The sequence below is a fragment of the Triturus cristatus genome, chromosome 6 (assembly GCF_964204655.1).
Source record: "Triturus cristatus chromosome 6, aTriCri1.1, whole genome shotgun sequence".
Taxonomy (NCBI): Eukaryota; Metazoa; Chordata; class Amphibia; order Caudata; family Salamandridae; genus Triturus; species Triturus cristatus.
Genome location: NC_140589.1, coordinates 1,685,441,380 through 1,685,457,379, shown reverse-complemented (window position 1 = coordinate 1,685,457,379; position 16,000 = coordinate 1,685,441,380). Strand labels below are relative to the sequence as shown.

Here is a 16,000-nt window from a genome sequence, read left to right as displayed (position 1 = left end):
TCTCGCAACAATTGGCAAGAGTCCTCTTCTGGCCTCTCCGAGACCGGGGAGTAGACGTCCCGCAAATGGTCTGCAAAGCAGCCCACAATCTCCCTCGGATCCGTAACACTCACACCATCAGCACGCACAATCACCGGGACCACACGACTCGCTCGTTCTCTCCTCTCCAACCATGCAATCAACCTTCCAGCCTTGTCACCAACATCATACAAGCGCCCCTGTTGCTCCCTACTGGCGAGCTTAGCAGCATCCGTAACCAACGCCCTGTAATCCGCTTGCTTCAGGCAAAGGGCATGAAGTTTGTCCCGTGTGACCCCCCGCCCGAGATCCCCTTCCAAGTCAGTTATGTCCGACTCCAGGCGGACCACCTCCTCAGTTTTACGCCTCTTAGCATGGGAGATCAAAGATAGGGCCTGCCCACGGATGACCACCTTGAAAGCCTCCCACAACGTTGCGGCCGAGGAGACTGAACCCTGATTTTCCTCGAAATAGCGGTCCAGAGACTTAACCAGAAGAGCACGAGTCGTGGGGTCATGCAAATACCAGGGATTAATCGGGGCCACCCTCCCCTCTGCCCCCATGGCCACATCTAAGTGGAGCAGGACCGGGGAATGGTCAGAGATGCCCCGGGCCAGATGTCTGACCTCCCCGATCATTTGAGCTTGGGCGGCCGGCATCAGCACATAATCCAATCTAGATAAGGAGCCGTGGACGCCAGAGTGAAACGTAAATTGGGCGAGCCCCGGATGCATTGATCTCCAACAGTCCACAAGCCCCATAGTGTCGATAAAGCCACCCAGCCTAGAGTGTGCCCCGGGGAGGTCTCTGGGAGGGTGCCGATCCTCTCTACCCGACACCACAGAATTGAAGTCACCACCCACCAGCAAGAGGCCCTCCGGGAGCCCAAGCAGCAACCCTCCCAAGTCCGCAAAGGTAGTGGTTTGCAACCCCGGGGGAACATAGACTGAAACCAAACACCAAGTCCGTCCTTCCCACCGGCCCACCAACACCACGTAGCGCCCCAGGTCATCATGTATTACCTCATCAATTTCCAGCGGGAGAGAGGATCAAACCAAAATGCCCACCCCTCTGGAGCCGGTTGTAAAACCAGAGTGGGCCACCAAACGGTAGCCCTTTCTATTCATAGCATGGCATGAGTGTCCCACCAAATGCGTCTCCTGCAACAGAACCACATCAGGAGAGTGACGTTTCAAATATTGTAGCACCACCCCTCGCTTCAATCGGTCCCCCAAACCATTTACATTCCATGTTAAAATGCGCAATCCCCTACCCCCCATCCCCACAGCAACGAACACCCCGCCCACGATGAGAGCTAAAAGCAGCATACTGATTGCCTGGTACAAAACGAACACCACACAAAAACAACACCCCTACCACCACCCCCCCCCCCAACTCCCGCTACAAACCCCCCCACCCTGCACCCCTGCACAAGACCATTAAGCCACCCCAACTCGCAGTGTGCCTGTCGCCCCCCCATGAACCTACTCTACGGAAAGAAAGAAGAAAACCCCTCCCGAGGAGGAAGAGTCTCACCAGATACCCCGCAGCCTCCCAATGATGAAGGAAGGGTAATGCAGTCCTAGAAAAGAAAAACCAGTACATCAAACCCAAGTCGGGGGCGAGCCCAAAATTGTCAAGGAACCACAAGTCATTTGTTCACTCTTGGTCTGCTGATCCACCACCCACATCCGCAGCTCGTTCCTCCCCGCCGTGCCGACGGTGCAAGGTGTCAAGCCAGTCCTCAACCGCCTCGGGCCGGTCGAAAAAATGAGTCCGTTCTTCCAATTCAATGCGTAACTTGGCCGGGAAGAGCATAGAGTACTTCAAGCCCATGTCCCTCAGCCGCCGCTTGACAGTCATGAAGCCCATTCGCTGTTTTTGCACCGATTGTGTAAAGTCAGGATAGAAACTGATATCCGCATTGTCATATTTCGTCGGGCCATGCACACGGGAGGCCTGCAGGATTGCGTCACGGTCCCTGAAGTTGAATATCCTGGCAATGATAGGTCGCGGTGGGGCCCCAGGCCTCGGCCGGCCCCCCGGGGCTCTGTGTGCCTGCTCCACCGTGAAGAATTTGCTGAGGCCTTTCGGCGCTAATTTGGTCAGGATCAGATCTTCCACAAAGAGATCGACCGGCCCGTCCTCCGACCGCTCCGGCACACCGATAATGCGTACGTTATTCCGCCGGGCCCTGCTTTCAAAATCCTACAGTCTCTTGGCAGAGAGGTCGCTGAGGGCTCGCAAACTACGGATCTCCGTCTGCAGTTCCGAGACATCCGTCTTGAGGCCAGATGACGTAAGATCGAGTGATTTGACCTTCTCATTAGTTTTCGACAGATCAACCTTAAGTAAGTTAATATCGATCAACACGGTGTCCAGCTTGTGGGCCAGCGAGTCGAATTGCTGGCCGACCGAGGCCTTCATGGCGTCGATGGCACCCATGACGTCTTGTAGTGTCAATTCCGTCGAGGGTGACGGGCCCTCCTTGGCTGTATCTGAAAGTCCACTCGATCCGGGAGATCCCTTCTGCTGGGCATAGCGGTCCATGTTGTTCGCTTGCACGTAGCTACCCCTCCGGGGAGCTCTAGACTTGTGCTTGTCGCCATCCAGCCGGGTCGTCATCACTCAGCAGGGAGGGCAGGTCCAGTACACTTGTTAGACGCAGCACGCACCCGGGGAGTCCACCTGACTGATGGGCAGACCCCTTGTCAATGCCACTGGACCGCTACAGCTCGGTCCAAACTCCGAGCGACTGTGAGCGCCTGCCACCAGACTCGTAGAGGAAAGTCAAAAACGAAAGTGAAACCAGGGGGGGGATGCCAGCCCCAGACCCTAATGCCGTTGTTGTTCAATTGGAGCTCGGGGACAGTGCCAGCCCAAGTCCGGGGTGGCGCCACGGAGCAGGCCTCTTTCTGTAGCACAGGATAAGTTGAGTTCCCAAAGTCCGATTTAAGTCCCGAAAACGGGATTCACCTCCGCTTCGGTTCACCAGTAATATTCTTTCAGAATAACAGGATTATAGCCAGGATAGACGTGGGAGGCCGCGAGGGTCCCGGGAGCCCTGTGCCTACGCGTCCATCTTGGTTGCGCGCTAGGCTCCTCCTCAGACCATTATTAACTTATTAAATTCTAAGATTCTTCATTCAAGTTCACTTGTTGTTTCATTAAGGAAAGGAGTGTAGAACCATCGCTGGGGTTCCAAATCCCAAAGGGCTCCATTATAAAGTTATGTTCTTAACCATAAATGTTATCTATGCTAGTTGAAAGAGATGAGATTGTCAGGCAACAAGTCAGTTGCACATGGGTATATTAAATAATGAAATGATTTACCTGCACACATTTGTCCTCTATACTTCTGCACCATGTCCGAGACATGGAGCACCTGCACACATTTATCCTCTATACTTCTGCACCATGTCTGAGCCATGGAGCAATGATTGGCAATGCCCTAACCATTTAAGCTCACCAACATTTCCATGCCTCCCAAATTAGCCGTATTTTCATGCTATTCTTGAAAAGGAGAGGGATGCATAGAAATATGCCCAATTATTTAAGGATAGGATCATTCACTATTCTCATTAACACTTGGAGAGAAAAAGAGGCTAAAGTAGACCCCACATCTGCCTTTAGTAATACATCACAACACACATTGACTCTGTAGTCGGTTGGATGAGGTGGGCTCACTCACGTAATGCGACATGCTTTATCATAGGCCTCCTCATCCCACCCTGGTAAGATGATACTACCAGGGTGGACTCAACCTCAAAGGGGACTGTCTTGAGGGAGTTCTAGGAAATTATTTATCTGGAATCTAGTTTTCTAACTAAAAATACCCTGGGATGATAAACCACAAGAATTACTTTATTAAGTGGTACCTTGAGGTGGCCTACAATGAAGCATGTCACATTACATGAGCGAGCTCACTCATCCAAGTCTTGAAATTGCCCAGATTTCGAGCAGGTACGTAGCATAGGTAGATGAAAAGTTGTCAGAGTAGGTACTAACAAAACAGAACTGTAGCTATTCAACCGACTACAGCGTCAATGTGTGTTGTGATCATTCACTATTCTAACTGCGGTCTTCGAATATTTGGGGAGAGTCTATTTTGGGTCAGGCCTTGAAAAATCATTAAAATGTTACTAGACCTGCAGGTCTAGTAACTTGAATGATCTATAAACTACAACAAAAACTTCCTACACTTATTTATTTAAGAATTAGGCAGTATGTCCATGTAATAATATAGACCCCACAGACAACAGTGTATTAAGAACATATTTCATTTATTTTTAAACATGTCAAATCATTCAGTTGATTCTTTTTTCTCTTTTTTTGTTAATATAGAAAACCTATACAAATATGTTTACATATATAAAACAATTACAACCTATCTAAAAAGACCCACACCATATTGATGTTGAATACACTGCCAATATGGCACATTTGACTATACATTCACAATAAACAAACAAAATGAAGAAAAAAACACACAATATACATAACAATGAGACAATAATAACAACATAAGACCAGCGCCAACGCGCGTTTCGGAGATCCTATATATCCAGTATAGGCTCCTTCTTCAGGGCGTGTTCGATAGGTCTTTTAAGTAACAACATATGCCAAACATCATTTCTTATCCGACATCATGAGGTGGGGGCGCTTTGCATATATGTCAAATATTGACAACTGTTGATATAGGAACCAGCATTTTTATCAACAGCCTTCGATATAGAGTTGACTTCAAGAGGAGTGAAACTTTTTATTAATTCACGAAAGAGACACACGTCGGAAAGATAGTTCCGATGACTGAGCCAGGTCTTTTTGAGATATACGAGCGATGAGTCTAATGTGGAAAACCTCGGACCCGTTTGAATAAATTTAATGTGCCGACCCGATGTAAGGCTACTGAGGTTGCTCTTGACAGCCCTTCTAGCCGTATATTCAGTGATTTTAAAAGCTTCTAAGTGGGGATGTATTCACTTGTGCTTGGATCAGGTGCCTCGTAGTCTCAAGCGATTTCTAAGAACAAAGCTTCCGTGGTTCGTATCCTCCCGCTGTCTGCGATGCACGCAATTGTGTGCAGCGTGTTCCTTGTATGGGCGATCTGGGAAAGTTTTAAAAGCTTCTAAGTGGAGATATATTTACTTGTGTATAAGTCGAGTGCCTCATGGTATCAGGCGATTTCTACGATAAAGCTTCCGCAGTTCGTGTCCTCCCGCTGAATGATCTACTTGACCTAACTGTAATGTACTTGACCCGTAAACTGGTCTCAAATTGTGTGATCTATATTTTATTTTAGAGAGCTGCCTTTTTCTTCTTTATCACAAAAGAGAGCACCTTCAAAAATGTGAGTTCAGCATTTCTGCAGTACAAAAAAACTCTTTTGTTTGTTTAAATAGACTAAATGTTTGCTCCATGTATTAGAAGATTCTAGCTCACATATAGGGTACTCATGATTCCTGACTTGCCTCTTAGGGATTGCGATTTTCTACTTGCGATTCTTTGTGAAAAGCAATTCGCAATGTACAAAAACCTAGATGCTGCAAATAGCGATTCCTAATGGGGTCTTAATAGACCTACCTCATGAATATTAACGAGGTAGGTTGCAGTTTGCAACCCTTTAGGAATTGCAGCTATCACAAGGATGTTGGCCTGCTGGTGTCAGCAGACCACAATGTCTCTAACTGATTTTTGATAAAGTAATATATTTTGTTTTAAATGCAGCCCAATGTTTAAAAAAATGAAATATATAAGTTTCATTTATTAAGAGTAGGTGCTGTTAAAAAATATTTGTATCAACACGGGGACCCCTTCCCATTTGCGAATGGTTACCATCACCCTTGAAGTGTTGGTAAAAAATGAATGTTTTGCGACCATAAATTGGTCGCAAAACATTCATACCACTGCCTAATCAGTATAGGAAGGAACACCCTAAACACGCACCGTCCAAATACCGATTCGCAAATCCAAATTGCACTTCGATAACAGGTTACTGAATTGCAATCTGGATGTTGTACATTTTAAAAACCTGTTTTGCAGTCACAAACAACCCGATTCTGCGAATTGGGCTGTTAGCGACCTCAAAAAAGTTTTGGACATATGGCCCTATATTACTAACGCATGATGTGGTAGCGCACAGTCCTTTAAAGACAGTAAATTTCCCATTGAAATGGCCAAAAACGTTCCCACTAACATGCAGTTTTTCTGATAAAACGATATAGTGTATAAACAATAATCTGTGAAAATTGGGTTTCAGCGTACATATTTATCATTTGTACATCACCAAGTAAAGTGTTCTGATTTGTTTTCATCCTATAAAAAAACAATTTTGATCACACAGAATTACAAAAAATGGGCTGCTTTTATAACTACTGAAATACATTTTGAAATGTTTGTACAGTACACTTATTAGCTATTTAAATGAAGTGTATTAGAAAAAACCCTGACACCCTTAAGGCATTCATTTGACACTCTTTGTAGAGCACGTCAGACAGTTCACTTTACAAAATACTAGAACTCTGCAGTCAGAGAAAGAAATGTAATTGTAAGAAGACGTAAACTGACTTCTGACATCTGTCTCTGAACACAAAGCAATTATGACATGTTAAAAAAAAGATATACATTGACTACCTGTTCCACGAGGTTTAGAGCGCTGCACTTGTTCCAGATCTAACCAGACCCACACTCAATACCAGACCTCACCCCGTCTCTAAATCCACATCAGGTCCAGCCCTCTGGATTGCCTCGGTACCCAGGTATACTAACTGCTTTGGTTCCCCCCTACCATCTGGTCCACTCTTCTCTAGCTTTTTCTTCTCCTCTGTTCATAGTTCTGTTTTGATTGAACACCCGGTTACCTTCTTCCCACAGGTGTTAGCATTGTGACAATATTTAATTTTTGGGACATGACTCACGGGAGGGGGAGGGTTAAGAGGGTACGGGAGGGTCGTTGTTTGATGTAAGGAGTTATTTGCCTTTATTAGTTCTCTAAAACGTTATGTACGATTTAAGGTAATATCTACACAATTACCCAACAACTATATGACTCGGATACCCCGAAAGACTCCGAACAAAGAAATAGAGTACTTGGTGAAGCATACGAGCTTAAGATGTACTGATGTTACCAAGTGCAATGTTTATTGTCATTGAAAACTTAAATAAAAACAAATGTGAGAAGAAAAAAATATACATGCATATTTATAGATGCTTCACTTTCTGGGTGAACAGAACACCTGTTCTTTAGCAGCTCACTAAAACGGCAGTAAATATAGCTCGCCCTGATAAAATCTGACTCGCCATAGTGAGTGGGCAAGTAGCTTTCTTGAGGCCTGGGAATCTTTGTCACTGTCTCGTAAAACAGAGAAAGGAAAATTATCGACATGTCACTGCCTCCTCAGAAGATGTGGTAAGGTAGCTTTAACAAAGAGCTGGCCGATGAAAAAGAGTCTCACTTTAAGCTCATTTGGGTGACCAACTCTCACCACAGAGTTAGCTAATCAGGTGAATCACTGCCTTATACATACCACCACAGAAAAATATTCTAGCTTTCGAGATTGCTACACATGCACAAAAACACAACAGTCTAATAATTATACAATTCTGTGAACATGATAAAGAAATAATCAATGCCAAAAATATAGCAAGTATCAATGTAAATGCTTTAATTCATACAAACAATGACAATGTCCAACATATTATTTCCTAATTTACAGTAATAAACTATCCAGTTACAGATAGTAAAGATATTGAAAATGAGAGGATCAGTGTGCCAAGTGTTCACTAATAAGCACAGAGGTGCAATGCCCTTTCCACATGCATAGGCAAAACTTAAAGCAATCTGTGCTTTCATACCCCATGCCCCACTCTAGTAAAAGGCTTGCTATAGTTTGCTTATCAGGCCTTGAAAAATCTACTTGCCCAAATGTTATCATGGCGAGCAATTTTTAGGGCCGAATAGACCATTCTGGCAACAGAGCTTGAGCTGGCAAAGAACAGGTGTTCTGTTCATTCAGAGAGTTAATGAGCAATAAAGGTTCCTTTAAATTTTGTTTTTATCTTCCGTTCAAAGACAAACTTTAAATGTTATCTAATCTATATTTACAATGGTTGCTTATTTTATCCTGGAGATTGGAGTCAGAGAAACATTTTAAGTGAACCATTTGACATCATCACAGGGAGCGTGAAATGAAAGGCTGTAGAATGCAGTGTTTTTTTCTAATACACATCAAAATAGCTTGTAATAGACTGTGCAAATATCTCAAAATAAATCAGTAGTTAGTTAAGCAAATATTTTTGTAATTCTGAAGTGTGATGGAAACCAAGATTTTATAATAGGATGAAAACAAATCAGGACACTTTATTTGCTGTGAAAATCATAGATATGTGCTGACACCCAATTTCCACAAATTATCATTTGTACGCTATATAGTTTTATCAGTGAAACTGCATAATTGTGGGAGAGTTAGTAGCCATTTCAATAGAAAAGGAGCTGGCTGTAAATGACAGTGTGCTACCACATCATGCCTTTTTAGCATATTTATCAAAAGTGAGAGTTTTTAAACATGAACTGAGAAACATTCATGCTTCTGCCCAGATGGCAATGCTATTGGTGAACTAAGAGGCAAGTCAGGAGCCAATGTGCCATATAAGTGGTGTAGATTTTTATAATACACAGAGCACACATTTAGTTTATTAAATCAAACCAGAGGTTTTTTTGTGCAGCAGACTTGCTGAACTCACATATTTGAAGGTGTTCTCTAATGCGATAATGAAGAGAAAGATGACTCTGTGAAATAAAATACCTAGGATCATTCAATTTGAGACCAGTTTATGGGTCAAGCTGATTACAGTTTGGTCGCGTAGATTATTCAAGTCACTAGACCCACAGGTCTGGTAACATTTTTATGATTTTTTTTAGACCTGCTAATAGTGGCGTTATGTTGCTACTTTAAAGCATAGAATGCTGTCAATTAACTGTCACTGCCAATCTAGTAAAGGGCATATCTTAATCCATCATGCCACTGAATAGTATTTTTAGTTACTTACTTGTTTCGCTTCTTCTATTACAGCATCTCTATCCTGCAACACAAATATAACACCCAACTAAGACACAGATAAAGCAGAAGTGAAAACAGAACATTAAAAAGAATGACACAATTTTGGCAAGATTTCACTACAAAACTATATATAACTTTTTAACATGACCTCGCCTCTCTGAGAGCTATAACAGATGTTATCCAGAATAACTATTTAAACATAACTGGGATAGCTATATGGTGAAACATTAGGTTTAATACTGCACAGCAGAATTTACTGGAGAGAGTGAATGTGGAGAAACCAGGTGAAATTTCAAATAGATAAAAGAAATAACTAAAAGTTAATAATGGTTACTATTACAAAGATAATATTAATTTGGGATGAAGGTAAGACTCCTGGCTTTTTAATTTGTTTAATTGCTTTTGTAAAGGTTTTAATTTCTATTTAAAGCAACGTTTTATCTGTTTGATGTAAAATGTTTTATGGAATAATTTTATGGATTGATTTCTAAAAACAGATCCGAGTTGTCATGGATTGAATTGTAAGATGAATCTGGTAGGCCAAAGGTGATTTACTAAATGCTTCTAAAATAACAGTAACACAAACCAACTTATGTTCCTCTACACATACAAATCAGCTTCAGCGCGGTATCTACGGTTGACCAGCTGCACTTAAAAGGACCACTGATCCACGTAGAACTCCAACGCAGCAGGCAACACCCTGCATGCACTTACATGCTAAAAATGTCTATCCTAACAGACAGGTGATCCCTTCTCAACAGGAATTATACTGTAACAATGTAATGATTACAACTTTCCTACAACTCTGAGCGTGTTGCTGTTTAGCAAGCAAAGGACAGCTTTAGGTAATATAAACAAATAGGGAGTAGATATGCCTCAACCCTGGCTGCAACTGCTCACTATCCCAGAGAACCATAAATATAGTGCTGGGTTGAAAGCAGAACTGGAAATACTCCATTAGCCATGCTTGTCATAGGTTAAAATATTCCCCCTCTTGTAACGGGTTGTGACTCCATGTGCATGCAGTGTCATAATTATGGTTTGTAAACTCATTAAATACAGTTTATAAATATCTGCTTCGTAAACTGATAAGAGGTGGTATTTCCAGATGTACAGAAGGAGCAGAAGGATTGTTTTAAAATGCAAGCTTAAAACATGAGGTAAAAATTATATCTAAATAGAGAAGGTTTAACATATCTATGTGAGTCATTTAAGTCTCTTTACGTGGAAGGCTTGTGTAAATTATGAGTCTAGGAAAAGACCGAGTTCGGTCAACTGATGCGATGTTCTATACACAATAGTAAATATTTTAACCTATGAGAATTTCAAGTTTATTATTTTAAAGCAGAAAGCTACACTTCTGATGAGTGACATCTTGATAAATAACTAAGCAGTCAGAAGTGGGAAAGTGGGGGGGAAGTCTAAATGCATTATTGGTGACAAATAATAATGAAAAAACACTATTTATGCAAATGTAATTTTGTTCCAAATACGATTTTACCATGAAGTGTGTTCCATATATTGTGAAAATACTGAATCTGGTATTAAATTACTTGCTCAGTATTGATACACACATTAAAATATATCATTTACATAACAAATCCTCCTTTAGCTCATCGTGAATTTCACCAACATGTTAAATAAAAGCCTCCTGACTCAGGTGAGATTTCCAAGCATTCTAAAGCATGCTTTATTGACTTCACTCCTCAGGAAAACATCAGGAGACTCAAAGATCTTGGCAAATTACTGACCAGTCTTAAACAATCCTTACCTAGCAAGCTCATTGAAAGGGAGGTTCCTAGAAAACTCGAAAAACACCCAGAACAAAACTCTCTCTTTCACAACCTCACGTCAAGATTCAGACATGCAAAGGGCATAAAACACACCCCTCCTCTTCTCTTTGGAGAAAGACACAAAAAAACAGCCTTGAGGCTTAATGACCCCCTTTTACCTCAATGACACTGTATATAAAGGGGTCCTCCTAAAAACTCTGTAAATTAGCCAGGAATATCTGGCTCAACCTCAACTGCCGCTAAAAATATGTATTGCCATGGTAGACTCGTCTCCTCAACTGGTGGTAATACCTGAGGACTAACACCTCTCTGGTCTGCAATTTGACATCTACAATGCCCTTCAGCACAACTCCATTACCAGTACAAATAGAACTCCAAATGCTCACCAATGACATACAAATCCACTTCCAGCTACAAAGAAGCCCAGAGAACCAGTCTTACATAAGTTCATACATTGATCACATGTCTCAATAAAAGAGCTTCATTCACATCAATAAGGCTTTAATAAAAAAAAGGAGAAATACTGCTACTTGGGGTCGGGAGCCAGTTCTCACCTGCTTACCTTTTGCTTTGCCCCCAGGCCGTTGACCACCAATATCTACCTTACCAAAAGTGATCTCTTTGATGCCAAGCTCTTGTCTATGTGATGGTTAAAGAGATCAACAAGCAGCTTTTAAGCGTTGAAAAATATCTCATTCCTCCAAACCAATTACTAGGTGGGGCTCAAAGGCACATTTGTCCTGGGATAACTAAATTACAGCAATGCTGGACACAGAGGGCTTTTGGAATACCTCATTTATATAATATGGTTGCAAAACCAGACAGACAGAATACCCCTGAACCTTTGCAAATATCAGTACATAAATCAAGCACTGAGAGAAAACACACTGCATGCCAAGGGATGCAAGAATCTAGCTACAAGACCTCTTCATTGTTCATGTAGTTTGATGCGAGAAAGAACCAATAATAAGTGCGGTCCCATATCCCTCCCAATACCACACTGCGAACCCTTCCTTTTGAACATGCACTGAGATGGCCCCAGGAAGATCATACAAGGTTTCAGGTGCTTATTAATGTCAATTAGAAGCTAACAATGTCAAATGGAATACCTTCTTACAGAGTACTAAATTGTGATACTGTGCTGAGTCAAAATTTGGTACTCTGTAAGAAGGTATTCCATTTGACACTGTTAGCTTCTAATTGACATTAATAAGCACCTGAAACCTTTTATGATCTTCCTGGGGCCATCTCAGTGCATGTTCAAAAGGAAGGGTTCCTTTTTACTGTCTGCAATCAAGATATGATCCATGCCAGTGGGCTTCAATATACGAATTTGCTGTTACATTTTCAGGACAGTTTCCATCGAGAGATAATCTGCAGCACTATCTACTATTAGAGAGAATTGCACACCTAGCTGTTACCCCATTAGCAGCACTATCCGCTACTAATCCGTGAAAAGGATCCTGGAGGAAATATCCCAATCAGCAGTTTATGGACTCTTGCAGCATGGAGAGGCTGCTCATAGAAATGGAAATTCTGATACCCCCACAAGGCGGCAATAGCCTTCTTCTCTATTTAGGAACAACATTCTTCAACTGGTATAAGTCGCTTTACCTGCACAGGCTTCCATACTATTCATCCCGAGTGAGTTGGACTTCGCATTTATGCTGGATAATATCTACTTCAGTTTGAGTACATCAACTTGAATTGAAGTGAAAAACAGTAAAATCTGTTACTTTGGAAAACTTATGTTGTGTGATCCAACTGCTTTCAGGTACGAGCCTGAACAGCAGTCACATATGTTCTTTCATTGTCATAGTTTGACTAAGTCACCCACATTAGCTCCTCATTTCTGATTCCCTTAAGGGTCATATGATTCTAGGTGCCCTTCTTGGATCAACAGACACAATTTTGCCCTAGAATATGTGCCCAAATAATTCACTTTACAAACTCAATTTTTCTTTTATGCACGGCACTATGATGTCATCTATTGTTGGGGTGGTGTCTCTCTCCTGGTTGATGGCTTTGTTGAACAACCTCATGTCCTCGCACATTCAAACCTCACCCAAAGTAGTAAGACCCCAGTGAGAGCAATGCTTGATACAGCAAACTAGTGTAGAAGACCTGACTCAACAGTGGAGGAAATAAAACATCAGCAAAGCCTGGTTGTGACCAGACTATGAAGAAAAACAGACCACAAGAACAACGGTAAAGTTTATTCGGACAGTCAAAAATGTAGAGCAAGGAAAGATTAACTGCAAAATGTCAGCACCAGACTCTGATTAAGCGAAATTATTAAGAGAAGTGGAAAGGTAAGTGTGTAAGAGAACACCAATCGGCTGGGTGTAGGAATGAGCAACTGCCCATGCTCACCAGAAACATCTAGTGTGAAAGAATACAACAATTTATATGAGTACTACTCCTTCACTACAAAACCCATTCTATGCTGACCTAACCAGCCTTACCCTTTTAGCATCTTTTGGTCTTACTGCTTTTGCTTCAACTGTGTTCACTTCTGTTCTCATCATATGAGAACTGCTTATGTGGAACAAACATTCTTCAAACTAACGGTCCCTGGTGCAGTGTGAGGACCCACTAGTTTACCGTGGTTGGGAAGGTGTAATGTCTTTGTGTACAAACCTGTGTATGCCCTAAACCCTTCTCTAAAATCACTGCAAGAAAAAGATACTTATTATAGGGCAACAGCTTCAGTTCTGGTGTCGACATACAGTTTTTTTAAATGAGAAATTATATCATAGAAATGATTGTTGGTTCTTGTACAAGGAGTTTTGTAGGGGTCTTAAAATGGTTTGTCGAAAATATTTAAAGTGCTCCTTCAGGTGGTTTATGGCCTTGCAAAGTTTAGATTTTAGCTTCCAGACTTTGTTGTGAAAAATAATCTTCTTATATTTTCTCCATCCAGTCCCAAGGTGTCTTTGATTAATATTAGAAAGGGTCTATCAGAATAATTGTTAGACAGCATTAACTATCCATTTTACATTACTGTTATGTTTATGCAAAGGAAATGATCTCACAAAGCATGTGTCTGAATGTCAGAAGAGCTACCTTGTCAAGAAAAGTTGACAGTTGCTTATTATACAGATTTAGAACTGTTGTGCTGGCATCCCAATTGTTCCGGGAGTTATGAGAAATGTTACTTTAGTGACCAGCTAGGACCTGAAGTTTGAAGCAGCAATCCAAAGCACCATATCCGCACAGGCCTTGTAGTTTTTGTACAGCGATGGCTTCTGAATAGGGTGAATGGGTCCTGCTTCTCATTGGGAGGCTTGCACCAGGAACAAACATGATGCCACACAACTCCCCATTACTCCCTGGACCCGAGTCTTCAGTCGGCCACATCCAGCGGTAGTCAAAAGAAAAAAGCCTGTCCTCTCCGAGTACTTTGGCTCAAATGGTGCCAAGACCTTGCTGTGTTGACGTGCAAAAGCGAGGGATGAGTGGACAACGAGGCCAACAAATAGCCATGATGAAGCAAACAGCTGCTGCATCTGTCACCCTGAAGTACCCAAGGTGGGAGGGGGATGTTAGGTTTTGGTGGTCAGTGACAGGAGACTGACAGCTACCACCTCGAGGTGGCAAGTGCAATTCTCCTTTCAAGCAAGAGGGTAAAGTAGCATCACTGATGAGAGGGGTTAACCGCTGCCCTTGCTATGCTTAAAACAATACCAGATGGGAAGTGTGAGCTATTATCTTTAATGTGAAGTGTATGGCTGGTCGTGGCTACTTCAATAGCTACGTATTCAAGAGTTTATTTTTTTCCACCACGTGATCATTCATGTCGGAGTAATTACATATAATATGGTTACTGTTTGCCTGATCTGCCTTTCCAAAGGACCAGATAATAAAAGGGTGGTGGAAGGACAATCTATACAGTCCAAGAATGACGTGGTGAACCACGTGCCTGTAAGGATGAGCAGGCTTGGATAACCACTCAAACAGCAGGCAAATTGACAACGGCTCTTCTGCAGTTCATTATTATAATTGATCCTCTACAGCGGAGTGGAATTTTACAAAATATCTATATGTCCAAGAGTCCATGCTCCAGAAACCTACCTGCTCTGAATAAAACAACACAATTGTCCTGTTTAATACCACGCAGTGGTGACACTTATTTTTAAAATTTATGATACGGGCTGATAACTTTCTCTTCACTGCAGCACGTGAAAACTTGCCTCTCTTGGAGTTCAGTGAGTCCGGCTGATAGATCAACTGGAAGATGTGCTATCTTTAGTTGATTTTGCCAGGAAAGGTTGAAAATCGGGGACGCCTGCACACCCAAAATTTAGGGGCAACAAGAGTTCAGAGTGGCCAACCTGATCTCAAGTAGTTTGCAAAACATTTTCTCGCGAGTGATCCTGCCACCAGCTCCCTGTGGTGAGAAGCAGCCCGCAAAGGGCCTGATCTATCATTCATGTGTTGTGGTCACAAATCCTGCAAATTGCCTGGCATTAGGCATTCATTTACATTCTGGGATGTAGACTCTTCCGAGAGGTGCACTAATTCGTCCCTATTGGTGCTGAGCTCCTCTCATTCTGCCAACAGCCTTCTCTTACATGTTCAAACTCCGGGGCTGATAGGTGACAGTGGCAATCCACCATTCCACTGGTACCGACAGACAGCACTTCCATCTCTTCCGTCGTCGGGAAGTTAGAGGGACTGCCGAACACCAGCCAAATTTAGAGGGGAACGAATAAGAAATGCACAGACAAAGACATAAAAGAAATACTGCGCGTTGAAGCTCCGCTGCTTGATATAGACTCTTGTGGCGGCCATCTTGGAACGCTTTGCCATTTAGTTTTACTGCAATTCAGCGTCACGATCATCTGGGACAGACAAACATTTCCTGAGTCAAACATTTTGAACAACTAGTTTTTCTTTCCAAAACATTTGTTTATATTTTGAGGATTGAGCAAGAACTATTCAAGACAACATTTAAAGTATGCTGGAACTGTGGTAAATAAATAATAAAGGAGATTTATCGAAATGGTAAGGAGACCACAAATACAAGCGCTAGGACAATCATTGGCAAGGCCAATAGGACTCTCCTATGTGAGATGTATTGGCTTTTGGTGGAGTGGCATTGTGTAGCGTGGAGTGGAGTAGCATTAT

At 42.3% G+C, this 16,000-nt stretch overlaps 1 protein-coding gene across 6 annotated transcripts in view; it reads right to left on the bottom strand.

The window, feature by feature from the left end:
• Positions 1 to 15,579, bottom strand: part of TATDN3 (TatD DNase domain containing 3) — a 173,823-nt gene extending 158,244 nt beyond the window's left edge. For all 6 annotated transcript variants that reach the window (XM_085612876.1, XM_085612877.1, XM_085612873.1 and 3 more), the window contains exons 1-2: positions 15,445 to 15,579; positions 9,067 to 9,099 (exon numbers count right to left, since the gene is read on the bottom strand). In XM_085612876.1, coding sequence (XP_085469002.1) covers positions 9,067 to 9,099; positions 15,445 to 15,519 — 108 coding nt within the window. In that variant the 5' untranslated portion in view covers positions 15,520 to 15,579. The remainder of the gene's footprint in view (positions 1 to 9,066; positions 9,100 to 15,444) is intronic.
• Between the last annotated feature and the right edge of the window lie 421 nt (positions 15,580 to 16,000).